At 54.0% G+C, this 24,599-nt stretch overlaps 1 protein-coding gene across 10 annotated transcripts in view; it reads right to left on the bottom strand.

The window, feature by feature from the left end:
* The window catches only part of CSNK1D (casein kinase 1 delta), a 32,544-nt gene that overhangs the window by 1,680 nt on the left and 6,265 nt on the right, over positions 1 to 24,599 (bottom strand). For 6 of the 10 annotated variants that reach the window (XM_063617433.1, XM_063617436.1, XM_055240463.2 and 3 more), the window contains exons 2-8: positions 22,826 to 22,936; positions 13,116 to 13,264; positions 12,075 to 12,303; positions 11,493 to 11,663; positions 10,425 to 10,573; positions 8,495 to 8,666; positions 7,937 to 8,076 (exon numbers count right to left, since the gene is read on the bottom strand). In XM_063617433.1, coding sequence (XP_063473503.1) covers positions 7,937 to 8,076; positions 8,495 to 8,666; positions 10,425 to 10,573; positions 11,493 to 11,663; positions 12,075 to 12,303; positions 13,116 to 13,264; positions 22,826 to 22,936 — 1,121 coding nt within the window. Of the gene's footprint in view, positions 1 to 1,797; positions 8,077 to 8,494; positions 8,667 to 10,424; positions 10,574 to 11,492; positions 11,664 to 12,074; positions 12,304 to 13,115; positions 13,265 to 22,825; positions 22,937 to 24,599 lie in introns of those variants that run through there. The other 4 variants (XM_055240466.2, XM_055240464.2, XM_055240465.2 and 1 more) reach the window with 4 other exon arrangements.

Below are 24,599 nucleotides of genomic sequence, written 5' to 3' on the forward strand. Positions count from 1 at the left end.
TGAGTTCGCGTTGAGTTCTACCACCCCCTCCCTCAGCTGGTGCCTTTAAAGGACAGAAACCATGGGGTCGTGGGTCTGCTCTGACCCGACAGGCAGGAGTGAAGGGGAAGGGAGGGGAAGCTTGGAGCCCACTGGAGGAAGCTGGGGGCCGAGGTCTGGTGCGTGGGCTGCACAGAGCTATTCCCCAACCCCAGCGACAGATTCTGGTGCCAAAAGTGGTTCAGGTCTACCGTGTTGTGAAGACCAGAGACACGTCCGTCCAGAACCCACTGCTACTTGGAGTTAGGGTGGGGGGCAGAGGGCACACAGACTTCTTTACATGATCCCAGATCAGAGGGAGAAGGGAGGTGTCCACCCGGCCTGGGCCTTCCCAGAGAACAGCCCTGGAACAGATGTGTGCAAGGCCTCTGCTGGGGGAGGTGGTGAGGGAGGCGCAGGGGACCCAGAAAGGGCCTGGTGGCCCCGGACGCTGCCATCCCTCAGCCTTCCGAGGGGTCTATGGTGAAGCTCCCGGGAGGCGCTGCCCGGTACCTGGAGGGCCTGCTCTTTTCAGCGTCTAAATCACGTCTGAGGACACAGACCCAGCCAGACTCAGGTTCAGAGAACAAGCCCTCTAACTCTGTCCGCTCATGCCCTTGCAGGTGAGATGCAGCAGGCCCTGAGGACATGTAGCCCCTGCTCCCTCTCAGGGCAGGGAACCCCAGGAGGGAGGCTGCAGGCCTGGGAACGTCACACAGGAACTGGAACTTCGGTCTTGCCATTTTCTGGCTGGGGCCGGTGAGTGGGAGAGGGGCTCGGTGTCTCAGTCTGGGGCAGCAAGAGGGAACCATGTGAGGCGGCCTGGAGACGGGGAAGGCCTGGAAGCCAGCTCAGATGCCCAGGGCACAGCCAGAATGGCTGAGAGGAAGGGCCTGGGAAGAGGCAAAGTCTGGGCAGGAGGGGCTGGCAGAGCTCCAGGCCGTGGGCATCCCCAGGGTCAGGGCAGGAGTGCGTCACAGGCAGAGTCGGCAGGACAGCCCCAGAACCCCCTCAGCACATACCCACGTGGGGCTCAGAAAGCTACACCATTCTTAGAGCAACCTCCAGGCAAATGACCCAAAGTCCTTGTGCTTTTTCACTATAAACAAAAATAACCTCATCTTAGGCAGCATGACCCTGGCCAAGGGGCCAAGGGAGTGGCCTGGAGTGGGGAGTGGAGAGTATGGGGTGGAGGTGGGGGTGGGAGGGGAGGCGGCCTAGCCAGGCTGAGCTCACCCACACACAAGCACAGGTCAGGAGTTGGTGCAGACCTCCCTGCTCCGGCAGCCTGACAGCCCCTGCAGGCCTTGGATAGGGGCCGCTGCTATGTGCTCTGGAGGGGAAGAGGAACCCTATCTCCTTGTGCCTGTGCAGGGCCATCAGGGGCAGCTCCTCGGCTTCAACAGCTCAAGCAACAGGGGGATCCCTGAGCATCACGGCCCTATGGCGGGGGGAAGGGACATGTGCTCACCCCAGGCGGCTGGAGTGCGGCTGCCAGTTCCACCCCAGAGGGCAGGGACTCTCCAGAACCGTCACACAGAACATGCGTGGACTTCTGTGTACACAACAGAGCCCAAGGGCGAGGAGTAGTTGCCACCCCTCCCTGCCCAGCAGGAGGCCCAGGGGGCAGCTCTCCTTCTGCTCTGCCAGCTCCCAGACACCCACAGGCTGAGAAAGAACAAACAGCCATCTCAAAAAAGTATTTTCACATAGTTCACCTCAACACATCAAAAACTCTCAAGCTGATGAAATAAAGACCACATGGAAAGAGGAAGGAAGAAAGGTAGAAGTCATTGTGAATTTATTATTTACACAATTGTTAAAGTACACAAATACAGTGGCGATACAAACGCACAGCTCAGAGACTGGCCGCCAGTGCACAGCTGACACGACGTCCTACCTACGTTTCCTGCACGGGGCGACGGGGACTAGATACTGGGCAAGGACTGTCACAAGCACACTCCAAAGATGCAACCGGGCAAGGCTCGGGCTGGAACCCGGGTGCAGAGCTGCCTCGCACAAACGTTCTGGGCACTACATCGGGACCACGGGTATTTACAAAGCAAGCTTGCGTCACTTCAGGCCACAGCCTCAATGTCTCTCCGGGCGGGGGACGTCTGCCTTCAAGAAAGGGTCCAGCAACAAAGAAAATCTCTTAACTCGGCTCTGACCCACCCCGACCTCCCTCTGTACTTCAACACACAGCTCCCACCTGCTCAAGGCCCCGTACTCCAAAATGCTTACACAGTAACCAGCCTAGATTCAGAAAGCATCAACAGGCTCGGGCAGACGGTCAGCCAGCTGCGGGGTGAACAACTGTGTTCTGGGACGCCAGCCAGCTATGGCGTCTCGGGAACTCTGGGGAGAAGGAAGAACCAGGGTGCACACCTTCGGGGCCCTAGAGTCCAAAGGGAACATCGCCCATCGTGATGGGGTCCAGCCGAAGTGCCCACGAACACAGACTGCACTGCGCATCGGGGTTGGGAGCACGTGGCCACTGGCTGCCGCCCAAGTGCTGCGGAGTGAGAGGCGAGAAGGCATCTTGGGAACCTCAGGGCACAGCAGCATGGAGTCTCGGGCAGCACCAGCTCACGGAGGCCACCTGCCTTCCGGTGGGACTCGGCCCAACGCACGCTGCTTCACTTCTGACCAACAGACATGCACCCAACAAAGTCACAGAGCGCAGACTCTACTTCCTGGCCGTGAAGGTTCTGGGGGGAGAGTCACCTGCTCCTTGGCACCTCAGCGTGGGTCCTTCTGGCCTGCCGGCTTTTCTGAGCTAGTCTTGGCACCTGGCAAGGACAGCCCCGCTCCTGGTTTTAAGCACAGCATTCACACAGACCAAGTGCCAATCCGCACAGGAGTACTGAGTGTTGAGAAAATGGACCGAGTGCAAAGGCAGCAAGGCAACAAACACTATAGTAACCACCTCTCGGTTCACAATCCTCTCCCAAGGGTCCAGAAACGCATCTTCCACCTTGAATCCTGGGACTCCCAATTGTCCTGCTAGGATCTCAAAGCCTCTGCTTCCAAGTTCTCAGCTGCCTGCCCACCTCCTGGGGAAGAAGCACGCAGTGCTCTGCCTGGTAACACCCACTGCACCCCTGCCCCGCGGCAGCCTGCGGTCCCTAACTGCTCTCCGAGGGCCTCAAGAGTTCCTGACAGCAGGCATGTCAGTTACAGGGGGAGGGAGGGTGAGACGCCAAAATCAGGTTGAAGAGGTCCCACCACACACGGGCACGCACACACACCACAGACTTCTGATGAGAAATCTCCTCTCCAAAGTGGACAATAAAACACTGCAAAACAAACACAGCACACAACCTTGAGATCCGCCTGCACCCTCTCCCTGCCTGACTCCACCTTGTACACAAACTCCAAGCCAGCATCTGTCTCAGAATTCCTTAGAGTCAACATTTTTTTGTAAGACCGCAAAAACAGACAAGAAACAATAAAAAGACAAATTTTCTTTACACAGATTTAAGCCAATAATTTTTAGCAAAATGATACAAAACTGTCTTAACCAAGTAGAAGATTGGTAGTTACAGTGGAATCGTCAGGGAGTACAGGGCGGCCACCACTGGAGGGAGCTGAGGCCCTGGAAAGGGAGTCTGATTCCTGCAACTCTCTCCCTGCTTTTCTTCCCAGCCCCGTTACAACCGAGTTCACGTGGGGGGCCGCAGTGCAGCCCCAGCGGTGGCAGCTCTTGGAGTCTGTCCGTTTAGTATGTTTCCCCCATGAGCGTCGCTGGGTGAGTGGCCTGGAGAGCTCCCGGTGTTAACATTCAGATCCTAGACCGGGGGACGCGTCACTAGTAAAGCCATTGGTAACAGAGTAGATCAGCCATGCATTGTCTGCCCTTCACGGCAATAAGGAGAGTTCTCATCGGTGCACGACAGACTGAAGACCACTGGAAGCCACCCGACCAGGAATCTGTCAGAGCCAAACCACAGGAGAAGGTCAGCATGGGGCTGGGGGAGCCAGCCAGGCAGATACCACAGTGACGGTGCTGGGCAGGGAGGGGACGCACCGCCACCGCCTAGCCCCAGTCTAGACGCCTGCGTCCCTCGCCACGCACAGGGGCCTCTGTGGCCGGGACACGTGCTCAGCAGAACGAGTGACAGGAAGACGGCAAGGAGGAAGAGGCATGCAAGCAAGGTGCCCGCGGAGCCGGGCTCAGCAGGGTCGGAGGATCCAAGTGGAGCGGAGACAGGTGCTCCTGCCTCCCTTCCTGGAAAGGAACCTGGTGTTTGAAAATGGGTACCCCTCTCGGGGAAGACGTGAAAAGCAGTTCCTGTCAACACATTTCCAGAGTGTGCACAGTGTGAAAACTGCAGCGGGTCTCCCAGCGCACAGACCCAACAGAAGCGCAAGCCCCTGCTGGATGGAGCTGCCGAGCGCACGTGGCCGCCGAGGAGGGAGCACAGCGTGGACGCCGGCCATGCACCGACGGCAGGGAGTGAGTGGGCTGCAGCTGGAGGAGTTAATACAGACGAAGCTGTGTGGACAAGACGGCTGGGCAGAGACCAAGTGTGAAAAGAAACACAAAACAAGGACAGAGATAAATGAGACAGGAAGAGAGAGGCGACTAGAAAAGCCGGCATGGCAGAGACCGCCAGGAGTGTGGCGCAGCAAGAGCTTAGGAGCCCCCAACACCAAGCGTGGAGCCACTCAGCTGAGCAGGACACAGACGCCCCTCCAGGCACGGCCGACCCCAGATAAGGCAACTCAAGTGCTCGGGGCACCCGCCTTGCCGCTCCTGCCTCACGGGTGGGCACCCAGGACAGGAGGGGAGCAACAGCACACGGAACGCAGTCACGGGGAGGCCACAGGCCAACAGGATGGTCTCCTGGGGTCACTCTGTTCCAAAGCTCTCTGTGGACAGCCTCCCCCCAAGACTGGGCAGCGGACTGCCGCCACTCTGCACCCCACAAGAACAGAGCAGAAGAAGCCTCACTCTACCTCCAGCACCTGGCATGCAAGCCCAGCCCACCTGCAAGCTCCCATGGGCGGGGCATGGTGGCTCCCACCCACCTGGCGCTGCTGCCTGGCGCCCGCCACGCACACACTCACCCAGTGCTGCCTTCCGATGGGAGACGAGCAGCTACTTGCCGTGGTGTTCGAAAGGAATGCTATTCTGAGGTGGGGAAAAGACAGCTGTTGGTAAGCGTCCCGCCGGCCCCCTGACTACCTGTGTCGGCTCCATGTCCAGATGGGTGTCCTTGCCTCAGCCAGGTCCACAGACCGACAGGTGCCGCCTGGGGGAGCCCAGGCACGGAGCATAGCCTCACTTGCCTCTCAGGACGAGCCTCTGGGTGAGAGTGGCGCCCACTCCTCTTCTGGTATCACTTGCTCTTAAGGCCAACAAGGGCACGGGACAGGCCCTCCTGAGTCTTCTCAAGCACTAAGAAAACCTGACTCCCAGCAGGATGGCAGGTGCTGGGCAGCCCCACAACTGGGTCCCAGGGCACAGCCTGCAGGCAGGGGAGACGCACATCCTTGCCGGTATGACGACAGGGCTCAGGCCTAGTCCTGGGCAGGGGTTGATCAAAGCGAGTCATGGACTGTTGGAATGACGAAGCCTTCTTCTCACAAAGTAAAAACCCCACACAGACTCAGCAACTAGATGGCCTTTAGGGCCCAGGCTACTGTGGCCAAAGAGCCCTGGCCGAACACCAACAGCCGAGAAGAGGGGGTGAAAAGGGAACAGACCCAGGCAGAGTCCAGGCCGGGGCAGGGTCCTACAACTGTGTGGGCCTGTGTGACCCACAGACAGGCTGCCACGGGGTCCTCCACCCATCCACACCCAGCCATGGCCAGCAAGCCCTGAGAGACCTTCCTGCTGCCTCCTCCCATCTCCACGGGGCGCAAGGTCTCCTGAGAGGAGCAGAAAGAATAGGGAAGAGCGATGGCCTGAGGAGGAAGACTGGCCGGGGATGAGTCACTGCCCACGGTGACTGTCTCTCCAGCTCACCTGAGCGAACAGGTGAGGCGCTCAGAGCAATTGAGCCTCCTGTATTCCCCCTTGGGATTCAAAACGGGGGCTGCCGGTCACAGCCACCACGTGTGCTGGTGCTGGCAGAGTCTGGCAGGAAGGGGACATAGCCAAAGCCTTCCAGTGAGATGGTGATGAAGGAGGGGGCCCGCCCTGGAGGTGGGGAGCCCTCAACATGCCTCTCAGGAAGGCCCCCCAGGGTGTCCAGGAGCAGAGGCCAAGAGGCTTCTTTTGGAGAGAACACACCCCCAAACCAGCTCTCTCTGGAGACTCCTCCCTGCTGTTAGAGCCCATATGGTATTTCCTCATATGGAAAACGAGGGCCTAAGAGCCAGCTGTGGGTTCCTGCCACAGCTCACCATGGAAGGAAACACTACTCACGGCCACCTTGGGGGCTGGTGGCTACAACGGCCACACCCAGGTGCCGCCCGGGCCGTGTACCAAGAAGAGGCAGCTGGACTCAGGGCTGTGGCTGCTCAGCCCGATCAGGACACCTTCACTGCCCACAAAGATCCCAAACCACTAGACACTTTACTTTCTTTAAAACAAACAAGAAGCACTCAGGCCCCTTCCCTAGTCTTTGTTGGCCAAGCGCCGGGGCCGAGGCCGTCCAAGTCCAGTCAGCGCCCAGCACAGGGAGCACTCTTGGCTCCCGCACCATGGTTCAGGGGCTACAGGGCCAGCCGCGTGTCAGACACGAGGGCATGGGCAGACCCTCCTGGGACCTGCTCACGGTAACTGATGCACAAGTGCCAGGCTCGTGGAAAGAAGCCAGTTAAACCCTTTCTGGGTCTGGAAGTGACAGCAGGGCTGTGCGCACGTAAGGGACCCACTCTCGTGACACAGCCCAGACCCCTCGAGCCCAATTCATATAACCACAAAGTCAAAATAACCACGAAGCCAAAATCCTTGCATCTTTGGTCTCTTTGAAAGGTCCGTTTCTAGTGAAATTATTAGTGAATTAGAAACGTGCAGTAACCCCAATCATTAAAAGATGGCAAGTGGTCAAGAGTGCTCCCCACTCTGGCATGTTCCTGGCTAGCCAGCTACACCCAGTCGCGGCAGCAGGCCTGGCTCCATCCTGTGACCCCAACAAACACCTCCCCACAAGCCCAGAGCCAGGCTCCAGGGCGTTTCTGAACTGAGTTCCTGCTCATCCGGAAGACCCATGGGGGATCTGGGCACGCCCCAGGATGCCTGCTGGTGAAACACTGCCCTGCCCCACTAACCCTGCCCCTGTTGGCAAACAACCCTGAAAACTATTTGAAGAAATACAATGGATCCATACGGAGAAAGCTGTTCTGGTTCAAAGAGCACGTTAGCAAATGCAAAAGACAACAGAAGCCAGAGCGAGGAGAGGCCGCTGCAGGATGCTGAAGAGGCGGTGGCCGTGGCCAGGCCTGGGCTGCGCAACAGGGTACTTCTCGTCCAAGGGAAGACAGGCGAGTCCGTCAAAAGAAGGGAAGCCTCGTCGCAGGGCATGCCACTGGGGGGGGTCTCACAGGAAGCCCGTGGAGGTCCCTACGGGCCTCCATCCCTGGCCAGTGGCAAGAATAAGGAAGAATGAGGAAGGTTCCCTTAGGCCGGGGGCACCCACGATGGGGCGCAAGCAGGCGAGTGGTGTCAGCTGCCTGGGGATGGCTGTGGGCAGCGGGGCACTCAAACAGCAGGAGAAAGCCCCCACGGCTTGCTGGCCTCGGGCACCTGAGACTGGTCACCTGCGACCAGGAGACAAGCCCCGTGATGGCCCTCCCGAGAAGCCTCATCTGCAACCAAGACACCACACCCTGGCGAGATTAAAAACTCTCAAAAATGGGGGGAAGAAAGGAAAGAAGGAAAGAAGCCCTGGAGAAACCACAACCTGCTCTTGGCTCGGACGGGGTAGCCTGAGGCCCAGCGTCCGCCTAGGAGCTCTGCACTTACCTGTGAGGTGGACATGCGAGAGGTATCTTGTCGGCCTGTGAGGTCGGACGAGGAGATGTTGACGGGGGCCCCGCGGTGCAACCGCATACTCACTTTCCGCTCTCTCTCCATGCCAGAGACGGGCCGGGGGGAGGTGTTAGCTGAGGACAGGGAGAGAAACGGAGTGGGCCGCCCCCATCTGCTGCCTCCCGCTTGGGGCTTCCTGTGAGAGGCTGTGGCCGGAGAGGACCCTGGGCTGCCTGGACGGTCAGGACCTGGCTGCGGCCGATGGCCACCAACACTCAGATCCGGCCGGACAGACACAAATGGACATGGGAGCGAGGTCGAGGGGCTCACAGGGGAGGAATGTGAGATGCGGGAGGAATCACGCACACCAGCAGGTGCCTGCATTTCTAAAGGCGCCTAGGCAGCCTGGCTCATCCACCCTCGGGAGCGAGCATCACCTGACACAGGGCACTTACAGCGTCCACCACCAAGCGCCCTGTTGTCCCCACCAACCCCGAGACACAGGAAGTCACCCCAGAGCCAGCCCCAGAGCACTGGGAGGGGGGTACTCACCTGTGTGTGAGGTAGGGGTGAGGGGTGTGGGGGGAGCCACTTCCTGCGTCCCCCGCAGGCGGCCAGAGGCTGTGGAAGGGAGGCCTCGGGTAGCCGGGTTCCGCGAGTGTCTCAGCCGCTCCTCTCGGTCCCTGCGCTCCCGCTCGGCGTCGTCGGCGGCCCGGCTGGCACCCTGAGGAGGCAGGAGGTGAGGGAGGAATGGAACCAGCTTTGGCAGAAAGCAACCCTAGGTCTTAGGCTGCCCTGGCCACATGAGAAAATACCTACCAAAGGGCCCTGGGACGAGACCGCCTGCGAAGCCCCCCACACGCTGCACGTTTCTGCCCGTGGGATGCCAGCGTCATCCCCACACGGGGTCGGAGCCAGGCCTCTCAGCTCCCCCAACAATCGAAAAAACCCCACTCGCCACGGCATTTCCCTGTGGGCTCAGAACTTCCTTAAACTTCAAAACGGGCAGCAGCTGGCCCCCTGCTCCTCTGTGAACATGCTCACTGACACGTGCAGGGAGAGGGACAGGAACCATCGGAGGCCAAAGACAGGCCCCAAATGGTGACAGCTGGGGAGGAAAGCGGGGTGGGGATGAGAGTGTTTGGTCAGACGAGGAGTCCACTCAGGGTCCAGACCCTGCGGCCTCCAACAGCCTGTGCAGGTGTGGTGGCGCGGTCGGCAGCCGGGTCTGTGCTGCACTATCCAGATGCACGGGGGTGGGGAGGTCAGATTTTAAGCCGAGACAGCAGCCTATGAAAGAGCAGATTCTAACTGCCAATGCTGTGCAGCAGGAGCCTGCAAACTACAGCCCCGGGGCCAAACCCAGGTGCCACTTCTTCCTGCAAGTACAGCTCACTGGACACAGCCACGTTCACCAGGCAACACACAGCCCGACACGCCTGTGGCTGCAGCACCGTGTGGCCAGCACCGCCCAGACTCCTCATGCTGTCATTTATGGAAAATGCTGGCCTAGCCTGCTCTGAGAGCCAGGTGACTCCAACTCCGCAGGAGAGTCGCTCTGATGCCTCCCAAGGCAGCACAGCCCCGGCAGAGGGACTGATCTGCCCTGCTGAGCGCACCTCTCCCGGCAACTGGGGCCCCATGGCTCGGGCCTGCCTCGCCTGCCATCTCTCCAGGGCCTCCAAGTACTCCCCATGCTGATGGGCACTTGGCAAGTAAGTCAAGATGAACAGTGCACCCCTCCCAGCACCTGGAGACCCCGCCCCTCCCTGGCCCCTGCACGACTATTGGACAAGGCCATTTTTGTTCCCTCCCAAGAGGCAGTTCTGCTCTCCATCAGACTGCCACCTGGAAAGGCTCCAAATTCTATTTAAAACTGACAACTAAACAGTAAGTTTTTAATGAAAGAACACAAGAGTTCCACAGGAGCTTCAATTCTGACAGCGGTGTCTGAATAGTAATTCAGCTCAGACATAGACCCAGGGCTGGGCTGCCTGTTTTAGAGGCTCCACGGCATGCTCAAACTGCATCAAGAAAGCCACAGGGAAAACCAGCTCACGACAGGGTCAGTCAGGCCGGACGGGTAGCACCTCACCAGGCCCCAACCCCACTCATCTCGTGGGCACCACGACCATCTGGCACAGTGAATGGGAATGCGCACCCCCAGCCCCCAGCCTCTGCCCCCAGGGCATGCTCTGGGCCCTAGCTCCGCTTGGTTACAGGGAGGGAGGGGGGCCTCCTGCTGTCCACACCTGGGAATTCCACAGACCCCTCTGCGTTCCCTAATGGGTTCTTACTTCTTGGCACCTCTTTCTGGCAGGTAGACACCCACTCAGTCCAGGTCCTGCCCACTACACACTCGCCCTTTACAACCAGACACTCCCTATATGGTACAGCCCCTCAACAAGACGGCCGCCGGCCTCTCACTGACAAGTCATCCCCGCACACCACATTAAGCGAACGTGCTGGCAGTGCGACTTACAAATTTGAGCATGTTCCAGTCGAACACGTAGTCATAGGAGAAGCCCTGGCGATGGAACAGATTCCGGAAAAGCTGCCTCAGGTACGAGTAGTCAGGCTTGTCGTCAAAACGCAAGGAACGGCAGAAATTCAGGTATGTGGCAAATTCAGCTACAAAACAAGAAACTCAAAGCTAAATCACGAAACCCAACTGCGACTCAAGGTGTCTCTGCCAACATTGCTGTCTACCTCCCGCTGCTGCACACTCAAGGGGAGAAGGACAGATGCAAAACACCTGTCAGATTTTTAAGACTCGAAGCCTTAAGAAAACATTCAAAAGCATTCAAGTCATGGCCGGGCGCTGTGGCTCACGCCTGTAATCCCAGCACTTTGGGAGGCTGAGGAGGGCGGATCACGAGGTCAGAAGATCAAGACCATCCTGGCTAACACAGTGAAACCCCATCTCCACTAAAAATAAAAAAAAATTAGCCGGGCATGGTGGCTGGCGCCTATAGTTCCAGCTACTGGGGAGGCTGAGACAGGAGAATGGTATGAACCTGGGTGGCGGAGTTTGCAGTGAGCCGAGATCGCGCCACTGCACTCCAGCCTGGGTGACAGAGCGAGACTCTGTCTTAGAAAAGAAAAAGAATTGAAGTCATAAAGCACAATTTAGTTTCATCTGAGGTGTGTATCCTGGGGCAATCCTACAAATGCAAAGGAAATCTCCCGAGCTCCTGGAAGGGGCCAGAGAGGGCAGCCAGTGCAGAGAGAGGCCCCACCACTGCCTGTCCATCCCTTTCCAGCCACTTGGGGCCCCGAGGCTCGGGCCTGCCTCGCCTGCCATCTCTCCAGGGCCTCCAAGTACTCCCCACGCTGATGGGCACTTGGCAAGTAAGTCAAGATGAACAGGAGGGCAGGCTGTTACCTCCATATACAAAAGCACCCCTCTTTCCTGCCACCACCCCTTTGGAAGGTGAGCAACTCTTCTGACAAAACCCAGGCTGAGCCGTCTCAGCACACCCAAGGTGGGCCCAACGCACGTGCAACCCCCGTGAGCAGCTCCACTAAGAAGAGGCCTCCGGACACTTACAAGGGTAGCCTTTACACAACACTTCGATGGGGGTGGACATTTTCTTCTCGCTAATCCTTTCATATTTCTGTCTCTTGGTGGCGGCCTTCAGCCCCTGCCAGGGGAGAGAGCCCAGGTTGAAGTACATTAGCACGTAGCCCAGAGACTCCAAGTCATCTCTTCGGGACTGTTCTGAAAAGAAAAGGGAAAGGCGTGAAGAACGGCACTTGCGTGCTCACATCAAAGCAAAAGACACCGCTGGCCCTTCCAGTGGAGACAAGCCTCAGACACACATGCCGGGATCACTCCAGCTGGCACTTCCAGTGGAGACAAACCTCAGACACACATGCCCAGATCACTCTCACCCAGAGCTGCCCCTCATGCATACTAAGGAAATTCCCAAACACATCACAGGTGACTCAGAAATGTCCCAGCATCCACCTGCCCCCATACACCTGGCAGTCACGAGCCAGCCTGTCTGCTGCAAAGGTCTGATGACACGCTCGCACCCCCAGCTCCCCGAGAGGCTGGCCTCTCCCTGGGCTGAGGCATGGACACACCCAAAGGCACCCCCGGTCAGTGACCTCACGCCCAGGGGCTCACCAATTCCAAGGTGCGTGTTGATGGAGGCGTACCGCGCCGTCCCTGTGAGGTTCTTGTTCTCACGATAGGGGATGTGCTGGTGGGTGCGTGCGTCCCGGTACTTCTTGGCCAGCCCGAAGTCGATGATGTACACCAGGTTGCCCTTCTTCCCTAGGCCCATGAGGAAGTTGTCTGGCTTCACATCCCGGTGGATGAAGTTCTTTGAATGAATGTATTCGATGCGACTGATCTGCGAGCAGAGTAAGGGCGCGAGATGGCACCCCAGGGCAGTCTTGGGGAGGGACCGCTCAGCTGTGGGACACCACGCCGGTGGCTGCGTTGTTCCTGCCCCTCAGCCACAGCAGAGTAGTTTAACAATTAGCGAGGGGGATGCCGAACTGACCAAATTCTTCCCCCAGGTGCCTGCAGCAACCCTCCACCCTCCACAGGCCTAGGCGCTTTGCCTTCAGCTCCCACAAAACAGATAGATGAGGCGACAGAGAGGGGACAACCCACCACTAGACATTGGTCTCTCCCAGCACTGTTCTCTGCACAGACCACACACCAGGATTAGCAGAGGAACTGCACGGAGGTGCTTAGGAATCACGTGTGTTCCTGAGAGACTGAGGGGCCCACCGAATGGAAATGTGCTATGCTGGTACCGAGACGGTGGCCTCTAAGCCAGTGAGCTGAGCCACCAGAGCCTCGAGAAGCCAGTGAACTGAGCCACCAGAGCCTCGAGAAGCCAGTGAGCTGAGCCGCCGGAGCCTCGAGAAGCCAGTGAGCTGAGCCACCAGAGCCTCGAGAAGCCAGTGAACTGAGCCACCGGAGCCTCGAGAAGCCAGTGAACTGAGCCGCCGGAGCCTCGAGAAGCCAGTGAGCTGAGCCGCCGGAGCCTCGAGAAGCCAGTGAGCTGAGCCACCGGGGCCTCAAGGCTGAGGCTCAGCACATTTCCATTTCCTCTGTGAATTAACGGCCATAATAATGGCGAGAACAGCACAAGCGAGTGGCTGATTCTATCAGACGGCAAGTGTGTGCCAACTGTCAGGAAACAGTCCTTACCATTTGGTCAGCAAGCAGCAGGACGGTTTTGAGGCTGAATTTCCTGGAGCAGAAGTTGAAGAGGTCCTCCAGGCTTGGCCCCAGCAGCTCCATCACCATGACGTTGTAGTCCCCCTCTGCCCCGCACCATCTGATGGTGGGGATGCCCACTAGGTGAGGAAATCAGACACAGTGTTTCAGTCCAGGCCCTGCCTCAGCTCCACACTAAGTCTGCACTGTGCACACCAAGGGGTCATGGTGACAACCCTGAACGGGAGAGGGGTGGCGGAGGCAGAAGATCCCGGCAACGCCGCTCCTCAGGGACCCATCCTCGAGATTAGGCCCCATCTGTTAGCAAATGGCCTGAGGCAGACATTGGATGAGGGCCAAGCAGGCAGGAGCTGTAAGGGGGACGATGAGGGGATCGAAGCCCCACCTTCCTGACTCCCACCTTCTACGGCAGGGGGGCAGGAGACGCAGGAAGCAGCCACGATGCGGGAAAGAAAGAGCTCAGGCAGAAAGGACCAGCAGAGCCCGCCAGAGATGTCACACTGGAGAGGGGAGGAGGAGAGAAAGCAGCTATCGTGGGTTAGGTCAGAGAAGAAAATATGTTCAATTACTCTGATGTTGGTAGAAGTATTTGACTGGATAAGAGAAAAGCAAAAGCGATGAAAACTTTTTGGGGATTTACACAGTAACCCAGGCTTGAAATATACAAATCAGGGAAGTGAAAATAAAGACACAATAGATTCAACAGGAAGAATTTAAAGATGGCTGCATAGTATCAGTGCTGAAGGCATAATCAACACTATAAAGGCACACGGGCCGGGTGCAGTAGCTCATGCCTGTAATCCTAGCACTTTGGGAGGCTGAAACGGGAGGATTGCTTGAGCTCAGAAGTTTGAGACCAGCCTGGATAACATAGGAAGACTCTTGTCTCTGCAAAAAAATTCTGGAAATGAGGTGGGTGTGGTGGCATACTTCTGTGGTCCCAGCTACTTGGGAGGCTGAGGCAGGAGGATCACTTGAGCCCAGGAAATGGAGGCTGCAGTGAGCCGTGATGGCACCACTGCACTCCAGCCTGGGCCACAGAGCAAGACCCTGTCTTAAAAAAAACAAACAAAAAAAATCCACTTTAGAAAAAATGGGTGAAAGACCTGGACACTTCACCTAAGACGTTACGTATGAAAAGTTAACGACCACAAGAAGATGCTCGGAGAGACGGAAAACACATGCTGGTAAAAACGCGCGCAGGAACGCGCACCGCAGCCTCATGCCAGAGTCAAATTCAAACGCTGCAGCAACAGGCGGGTTTCTCAAAATGCCACCCCCAAAACACGTCCTTTGGTCCTATTTTTTTTTTCTCATAACCACAAGAACGTGTTTTTTCGGTATGTTTTCACGGCACTGGATCCTTAACTATACACATGGCTGTACACACATACGGCTTGTGAACGGCCTGGATAAACCTTTTATGTCGTTCCATGGCAAGACAGATTTTTAGTTTAGTCTTAAAGCAAGTTTTGGTACCATTAGGGAAATTCACTTCATTTAAAAAATAGTTTCATTATTTTATTGTTTTGAGGCGAGGTCTCGCTGCCACCCAGGCTGGAGTGCAGTGGCGCCATCTCGGCTCACGGCAACCTCCGCCTCCTGGGTTCAAGTAATTCTCCTGCCTCAGCCTCCTGAGTAGGTGGGACTACAGGTGGGTGCCACTGTGCCCAGCTCATTTTACTGGCCACATGTATCTCCTCTCCTCTGAAGGCATGCATTTTTTTTTTGGCTAAGTTTTTCTGTCATGGTATCTTTTTCCTATTTATAGTTCTTTATAACTTCTAGATACTAAACCATTGCAGGTTTTTTGTGAGGCAAGTATCTCTCAGTTAATGGCACGTTTTTTATTTTCTTCTGGAGTTTCTTGATGAAAAGACTTCTCATGAATATGAATGCCTCAATCTTTTGCTTTATGAGTGCTTTCAGTATCTTATATTAAAAAATAATTTCTGCCCTCAGCATCAAAAAGAGATGCTATTGTTTTTTTTTTAAAGTGTAAAAGTTACTCCTACTTCTAACAAAAATAGTAATAGGGGCCGGATTCGCCCTCACACCTTAAGTAACTAAGGGAAAAAACAAAACACACAGCCTCACACATCACAGGGTGGTTTCCACAATGCTGGGCCCAGCCAATGACTGACAGCCATGCCAGCCAATGACAGCCACGCCTGAGGGCGGGAAGGAGCGTGAGAGGGCGCCCTGGGCTGTCCCCTGCACTGCTGGGAGCATAAGCACAAACGCCAGACTGAACAGATCCACGGAACCCAACCTCATCCCAGAAGAGAGCTGAGGAGGAGCCTGCAGAACGTGGAAGAGCACGCATGCGTGACATTCTCAATATCCGGCATCCCAAGTGGAAAACAAACCTGGAGTAAGAGGTCAACTGAGTGGACCCGGATGTTCAAATCAGCAGAGAAAGCCATGAAAGGTTACTACAGATTTTGACTGTATTCCACACGTCGAAAAGTTTTTTAACTGGCCAGGCTCAGGCCTATAATCCCAGCACGTTGGAGGTGGAAGTGGGAGGATCACTTAAGTCCAAATTTGAGACCAGAAAGAAACATAGTGAGACCCCCCTCTACAAAAAAATTTTAAAAATTAGCTAGGCATGGTGCTGTGTGCCTACAGTCCCAGCTACTCGGGAGGCTAAGGTGGGAGGATAGCTTAGGCCCAGGAAGTCAAGACTGCAGTGAGCCATGATTGCACCACTGCACTCTAGCCTGGGTGACAGAATGAGACTGTCTCAAAAAAAAAAAAAAAAAAAAAAAAAAAAAAAAAAGGTTAAAGGCATGAGGCATATATAAATATATGTGTATTTGTTTCTCGGTCTTTTATATATATGTATATATTTATATAAAAAACAAATGAATATATAAACCTGAAAATATGTATGAGAGAGATATATATATATGCAAATACATATCTACTTTGAGATTTTGGAGTAGTTGCATTCTACGTCACCGTTGAGCATCCTTAATCTGAAAATCCGAACTGCCCCCATTAGCATCTCCTTCGAGCATCATGTTAGCACTCACAAAACTTCCGATTTTGGGTGTTTCAGATACTCAAACTTATTACGGATTTGTGAATTCTTTTCTCTCCCTAGATGCAGCATTATGGATTCCCAAATTCCCTTTCTCCACTCCAATGAGTCACAGTTCCTTCTTCTTAATACTCATTTTGAAGTTTTCACTGTCCCAAATTTAGGCAACAGATAACCTTTCAAGTTTTTTCCCGTACTCTCACAACAAATGCCTGTCGTTCTTTTCTTTCTGCCATGTGTTCCAGATTCACCTTCCTTCTTCCTGCCCCAGCCCTGGAATCAGCTGCTTCTCCAAGCACTCAGGACTCCTCTTAACAGAGAGCGATAAATACTTCGAAACCCCTGAGGCCCGGTGTGCTCACTGTTCTAGGCTGTCCTCCTTCTAAGCCCTTCTCGTGGCCAGAACTACACAAAGTTTCATCGCGACAGCTTTATAGTAAGTGCTGGTGTTTGCAGGGCAAATGGCCCTCTTCTTCACAAGTGTTTTAATTAATCCTGGCCTTGCACCCTTCTCAGTGAATTCTAGTCACCTTGTCAGGAAAGAGAAGTGGCTGGATGTCAATGGGAACGTCACTGAATGTTAAGAGCAACTTTGGGAGACCTGACTGACACCTGGCATCTTCCTTTCTCTGAACATAGAGGAAAATTAGGCAAATCTTACTTAAATGTCCTTCAATAAAGTTTATATATTTTCTGCATACAGATCTTATCTGTCTTAAAATTTAACCCTAGATACCTTTTTGCTACTGTAAGCAGTATTTTTTAAATTACATTTTGTAACCAATTAAACTGTTAGTTTAACAAAATGAATTGATTTTATATTTTGATCTTAAATTTGCTAAACTCTCTAATCTGTTCTGAGATCCCTATGTAGGAAATTACATCACATCATATGCCAGTAACAGCAGTTTTATTTCTGCCTTTTTCACCCTCTGCCCTGCTGAAAACAGTGTTGTGAGGCTGAGGATGATGTGCGTTACACAAAACTTGGCTGCACTGCAGGGGGGAATGGAAATCTGCATAACCACCTTGGAAAAATCGATACGTATCAATATGCGGACGTCTGCGTTACCTCGCAGAACTGGACATTTGCACGTGCCAAGCGACAGCCACTGCACTTTCAGACATAGGTGCTGGCACGTGTGCCCCAGACACATGGACAAGATGTGCACAAAAGCACTGTCCCTAAGAGGAAATGCTAGAAGCTCCCCAGGGCTCAACACAGAATGAGTAAGAGGAAGCTACTTTATACAGCTACGTGGATGATCCAACAATGAAAATCAATTACCTAGAGCTGCAATCGATGGGGAAGAATCTCAGGAATACTCTGGGTCAAAGAAAGGTACAGAATACAGACTGCATCACATAACACTAAAACTTTCATGTATTCAAAAGACTATGTGGCATGGACTCATGATCCATCTGAACTGATGGTGTACTGACTGATGTGACTGATGGTGTACTGACTGATGGTGTACTGACTGATGGTGTGCTGAGTGACGTGACTGATGGTGTACCGAGTGACGTGATGGTGTACCGACTGACGTGACTGATGGTGTACCGACTGATGTGACTGATGGTGTACCGACTGATGTGACTGATGGTGTACTGACTGATGGTGTACTGACTGATGTGACTGATGGTGTACTGACGGTGTACTGACTGATGTGACTGATGGTGTACTGATGGTGTACTGACTGATGTGACTGATGGTGTACTGACAGTGTACTGACTGATGTGATTGATGGTGTACTGACAGTGTACTGACTGATGTGATTGATGGTGTACTGACTGATGTGACTGATGGTGTACCGACTGATGTGACTGATGATGTATTTACTATTTAGTGACACCATGTTTCTTTAACAGGGGTCCTGCTATCACCCAGGCTGGAAGGCAGTGGCACCATCACAGCTCACTGCGGCCTTAACCTCCCGAACTCAAGCCATCCTCCTGCCTCAGCCTCCAGAGTAGCTGAGACTACAGGTGTAGGCCACTGCACCTGGCCTGTTTCTTTTTCCTCCTCCCTACCCCCCAAATGTCTCAGCAGAATCACCCCTTTTGTTAGCTGTAACAATGTGCCCCGTCATCCATGGCATTAGAGAATGGATAAAATATAGTAAAAGCACACGCTCTTGCCTCTCGATGCACTTGTGCTCAATGGACTTACTGCTACTGGTGTTTTTGCAGGAACAAGTGAAGTCAATGGGTTTGAAAAGAGACCCACGGCTGCCTGCGCCCAAGTGTGCCAGTCATCCACGGCCACCCTGCTGCCCTGCCCAGGTGCTGTCACGGTGGGAAGCGGCCACTCATGCTGCTATTTGTCGTCTCAGCACTTTTCCCTCATGGTGCCCAAAGGTAGCTAAACATATGCGTAGGGATAAAAAACGGGGGGGACAAGGCCAGATACATGAAGACATGCTCCACTCTGATCTGTGAAAAGTTTCAATATAAATGTGGGGACTGAGCATTAATGCAAATAGAAATTTTCATGAAGTTTTTAGCAATTCAACCCTAAAATGATTTATATAACTAAAATGTTTCTAGATAATTTCATTATTTGGATTTTGAAAAAAGTTTCTTGTAGGATGACAAAGAAACAAAAACTTACAAACACGTGAGCGAGGGCCTGGCACAGACATGGGGCTGGGCGGGCGAACGGGCTCCACAGGGAGTGTTCCCTCTCAGGTGGGCAAGGCAGGGTCCTGGGTGTTGATTTTAAAGTCCTCGATACCATACGTGTTACATACATTCTTTGGTGTTGTACAGTATTTCACAATAAAAAGATGATGGCAGACAGTCGCCCACCCTCAGCCACAGAACCTTCACCCACTGGCCCGGGTTCTACACACGCACTCCCCTCTTCCCTCCCCCAAACCATGCCTACCATCTCAGCCTTGACCAAAAGCAGCTGTGAACTAAGTAAATGTCCTTTGCTGAGGGGTTCCCTAAAGAGGGAGTGAGGTAAAGCTGCTTTTGGGGGATGTTAGGATTGGAAAGAGCAGTTACAACTGTCCCCGGGTTTTGCCCACTGATCCAGTCGGTTTTGATAAAAACTAGGTGTCTATCCAAGTCTTCCACCAACATAGCTACTTTTAGTTTCTACTATTTCAGGTATTGAATCTATTGTCCCAACCAGATTTGGGACAGGTGGGAGCATCTGGGGCACATTCCTGACAGCTGAAGGCCACGTAGGGTGGCCATTTCCTTCTCTGGGAGCAGACAGCTGCTTCAGCAGTAGCCTGGGGGGCTAGAATGCCCAAGTTCAAGTCTGTCCTCTGTGAAGTTACAAAGCCTTCTAAACCCAGTTTCCTCATTTGCAACATAAGGCTGAAGAGCTCAGTACCCACTGCCCAGGGCTGCTATGGGCAGTGACCGGTGTGTTTTTAAGGCTCATTCTTCCCAAGCTGCAGAGAACAGAATGGACTCGCCGTGGAGCTTTCTCCTGGAAGGCAGCCTCCATCAAGCAAACGTAAAGATCAGAACCTAGCACCACCACTTGACACTCACGTGAAAGGAAGGAAAACTGCAATGAGTGGTGCTTGCTTCCCCTTTTTTCAGAGATAGCAGGATAATCTGGACCACCCACAGCAGACACAGCACAAGGGGACAATCTGTACCACCCATTAACAGGACAATCTGCACAAAGGGACAATCTGCATCACCCATAGCAGACACTGCACAAGAATGGCAGCAGCAAGATCTGGTGGCTTCTGGATGAAACAATTTCTTCCCATTATTTGTCAACTCCCCGGTTTATTAGGTCTTTTGCCTTCCCGGACTTCATTTGTTTTCTAAAATGCAGATCTTTAGGTCTTTACAGCATATGGACGGGTGCGGTGGCTCACGCCTATAATCCCAGCACTTTGGGAGGCCAAGGTGGGCAGATCGCCTGAGATCAGGAGTTCAAAACCAGCCTGGCCAATGTGGTGAAGCCCTGTCTCTACTAAAAATACAAAAATGAGCCAGGCGAGGTGGCTCACGCCTGTAATCCCAGCTACTCCAGAGGCTGAGGCAGGAGAATGGCCTGAACTCAGGAGGCGGAGGTTGCAGTGGGCCAAGATTGCGCCATTGCACTCCAGCCTGGGCAACGGAGTGAGGCTCTGTCTCCAAAAAAAAAACCTTGACAGTATCCACCAGGTGTGTGTGCATTTAACACAGAAGACCTCACCTACATTTTGGAATGGTCAGGACATAGCAATGCGCTCAAAGCCCAAATGGGAGAAAATCCATTTCTGAAATCCTATTTGGTTTCCAGGATCCTAGAGAAGGTGCATGGGCAGGAACAGTAAGGTGCAGGCTTCTTTACTCTCTTAAGCCAGCGGCCACAGGGGAAGCAAATTTCCCTGCCAGGCGCCTTCAGCACTGTCTGAAGAAAGTTTTGAGTATCACAACTGGGGGCAGGGGTGCTGCCAACATCTACCATGCAGAGAACGCACCACTACAAATGGCACTAGTGCCGGGTGCAGAAGTCCTGTTTGGGAACCACGTAGCTACTTTTTAGTTCAGGGCTGGCTTCCCCAGTGACCATGCCGGGCTTCTAAGGACTGGCTTTCTCCCCTTTGCCCTTGTGTACCCCTGACTTTCAAGTTCTCCTGGAGACATCTCTCGTAAAAACTTAAGGTGTTTTTAAGCTTGCAGGTTTTACTCGACCCCAGCAATAGGCTCCCGCAGGCCAAGGCCCTGCTCCATTGGCTCGTCACACCTTCAAGGCAATGCAGGCTCCAGGCCCTTGAGAAGCCAGTCCACCACCAAGGGCCGCCAGACAGGCTCCCAGGGCGGAGTCTCTGCTGAGCTTTCCCTGGGTTGGTGATGGGATTTTTCATTCCTGTGGCCTCCTCTGGTCATGTGAGGCCCGTGATGGGACACACTGGATGCCCCTCTCTGTAACGGGTTCCCCAGGACCACAGGTGCTGCCAAAGATATTTTGTGTCACAAAAACCTAGAAATGTCGGTTTCTTGTAGTACACAGATTATGCTGCTTGCGCTGAGAAAAGATGTCAAAGAATCAAATCAACAGTCCTCCCTTTCCCGTGACAAAAGGGCTAACAGAGGCCCTTAACAGGTTTTCCTTTGGCCAGTTGCCCAAGGGGACTCACCCAACCATCCACCTACAAATGTGCCGTGGAGGCTTCTGACTGGGAGGGCTCCACAGATGTGGCACAGCCACTCTTCAGAAAAAAAGCCCTGTTCCCAAAGAGGGCTCCTGCCAGACGAAGCTCCGCTGCTGAGACGCGCGCTTCATGGCCCTGAAACCCCCGCATAGAATGCCCTCCTGCTCCATCAGCCAAACCGTCTAAAAGTCCAGGGAACTCGCAAGAGCTGGACTCTGAAGTCAGGACGGGAGCACTCTGCTCCATACCTGGCCCACCGTGGAACACCAGGTACCTAAGGCCCTGGGCCGAGGGCTTGCAGAACTGGGACAGTAACTGAACTGCAAGAGGTCATGATGGTCGCCAAGTTCAAAACCCTTGTTTTCCTCAGGAGAAAACGAGCCCAGACAGTGTGAAGGGACGTCCCCCAAGCTATAAGCAAAGCATGCGAAGGAGCAGAGGCCTCACCCAGGGATCACACATCAGTAAGGCCCCACTGCGCAACACACGTGCCACTAGCAACAACTCCAGCGACCACTGAGGGGCACATGACACCATGGGGAGCATGCATTAAAATTCACACAAGCTCCTTTTTTTGAGACGGAGTCTCGCTCTTTTGTACAGGCCAGACTGCAGTGGGCTCTGCCTCCCGGGTTCCCGCCATTCTCCTGCCTCAGCCTCCCGAGTAGCTGGGACTACAGGCGCCCGCCACCACGACCGGCTAATTGTTTTTGTATTTTTAGTAGAGATTGGGTTTCACCGTGTTAGCCAGGATGGTCTCGAGCTCCTGACCTCGTGATCCGCCCGCCCCAGCCTCCCACAGTGCTGGGACTGCAGGCGTGAGCCACCGTGCCCAGCCGGTCTTGATCTCCTGACTTCGTGATCCGCCTGCCTCGGCCTCCCACAGTGCTGGGATTGCAGGTGTGAGCCACCGCACCCAGCCTATTCACACAAACTCTTGATTTCAGACACCATGACCCAATATGAAGCAAAATTTAAACAAATAGACAAGGTGGTTTGTTTTTTTTTTTTTTTTTTGGGACAGGGTCTCACTCTGTCGCCCAGGCTGGAGTGCAGTGGCGCGATCTCAGCTCACTGCAACCTCCGCCTCCCAAGCTCAGGCGATTCTCCTGCCTCAGCCTCCCAAATAGCTGGGATTACAGGCACCTGCCACCACACTCGGCTAATTTTTGTATTTTTAGTAGAGACGGGGTTTCACTACGTTGGCCAGGCTAGTCTCAAACTGCTGAACTCAAATGATCCACCTGTCTTGGCCTCCCAGAGTGCGGGGATTCCAGGCGTGAGCCACCGCGCCCGGCCCGTAAGATGTTCTTTGTGTTGAGGGAGGGTCTCTGGACCCGAGACTGTCTGAAGGAGGCTGTCTGAAGGAGGCTGTGGCCGCCTCGTCAGGGTGTGGGGAACGCTTCCCTCCCTTCTGCCCAGAACCAGTTTTGGGTTTATTTTAACCAGCGATGCTGAGGTGCTGTTCTCCCTTATCAGACAGAACCCTGGTGTTCCTCTGCGACTGGTAAAGGACCTACCTCCTCCCTGCATCATCTTGTAGATTTTGCTCTCAATGTGGAGCTGAGGGTGTTTGGTTTTGACACATTCAAGCTTGATGGCAACCTCTTCTCCTGCAGCAATGTCCGTACCTTGGCAAAGAAAGAAAACCACAACAGGAATTACCTGGTGTCCACCAAATAACCCAACATGCTGGAGAAACGACAAGCACTATGTGAGTTTTCCACGAAAGACCAAGTGAGGGATGCGCTCTCCTTCCTAGCATAGTAAGGCGGGCTCATCGGCAGACACATCTCTGAGGGAAGTTATCCTTATTCCCATTTTCACAACGGGACGAATTTGAACTGCACAGAAAGTTGATGTGGCTTCCATCACCCGCCTACCAGTCTCCAGGTGCTGCAGCTCCCTCTCCACAGTGGCCCTTCTGGTCTGCATCCTCCCATCAGCCCTGCCCAGGGCCCCTGCACTTGCCCGCCCCAGACAGCCCGTGGTGGAGCTCCAGGGTGCCACTCCCTTTTCTCCATGCTGCCTGATAGGCCTCTGAGGGGGTGTTTGAGTTTCCCCCTGAGGAAGGGCTAGGTTTTTACCCAATAGCCACAGCCCCAGTCCACCCAGGCCTGGCATCGCAGGCAGCGGGAGTCATCTCCAGCCAACCTATTGCAGGCAAACACCCTCCACCAGGCGAAGGGAGGCCCTTCTCCCTTCCTGGGGACACAAAGCCAGAAGAATCGCCTGTTTTCAAAGCCCTAAACGTACCACCTACCAACACGCACCGGTCACACATCTTTCATCAGTCTATGGCTAAAACCAGTGACACATCTAATACCATGACAATTGGACTATGAGTTTGGAGGCAAAATTACACTTTTTATCTAGAAATGTTCCATCTCTGCTTTACTCCAATAAATGACAAATGTGACAACCACCATCCCTCTCAGGTTCACCCACAAATGCTCCTGAGTTTGAATCTGGCCCAAAGCCTTCCCCAAATCCACTGCATGAGGCATCCAAGGAGCTTTAACCGAAGAGGAGAGAAAAAGAAGCTGCACATAGCACATACCCAGCTCTCTCCTCTTCCCTCACAGGTCCCTTCAGAGTATAAGACACTGGAATTGGCTGGGCACGGTGGCTCACGCCTGTAATCCCAGCACTTTGGGAGGCTGAGGCAGGCGGATCACAAGGTCAGGAGATCGAGACCATCCTGGCTAACACAGTTAAACTCCATCTCTACTAAAAATACAAAAAATTAGCTGGGCATGGTGGCGGACGCCTGTAGTTCCAGCTACTTGGGAGGCTGAGGCAGGAGAATGGCGTGAACCCGGGAGGCGGAGCTTGCAGTGAGCCGAGATCGTGCCACTTCACTCCAGCCTGGGTGAGAGCGAGACTCCGTCTCAAAAAAAAAAAAAAAAAAAAAAAAGACACTGGAATCCTTCCCAACAGCGTGGCTATGTGCAAAAGAATTCACACTAGCTTCAGCAGCCCAGACAGAGCCCTGGGAGACTTTCTTCTCTGAGAGACTGTGGTGCTGGGCAAAGCAACCTGGCTAGTTCTTAGTAACTCAGTTTCTCTTGTCAATGGAGATCAGTGGTGAGGTCTGACGTTTGTTTCCTGAGAGTTGTGGAGATGAATGGGTTAACAGTTTCTCATACCGCTCTTTAAGATTCCCTGATGAAAAGCAGAGTCAGGTCAAGTGAGCACTAGAGCAGTCTGCTGAGATCCACACACGTCCACTGAACACCCAGGAACCCCCTCGTCTGCCCCAATGGTGGCATGAGATGTGCCCCTTCCAGCCTG

Source organism: Symphalangus syndactylus, chromosome 14 (assembly GCF_028878055.3).
Source record: "Symphalangus syndactylus isolate Jambi chromosome 14, NHGRI_mSymSyn1-v2.1_pri, whole genome shotgun sequence".
NCBI classification, from domain to species: domain Eukaryota; kingdom Metazoa; phylum Chordata; class Mammalia; order Primates; family Hylobatidae; genus Symphalangus; species Symphalangus syndactylus.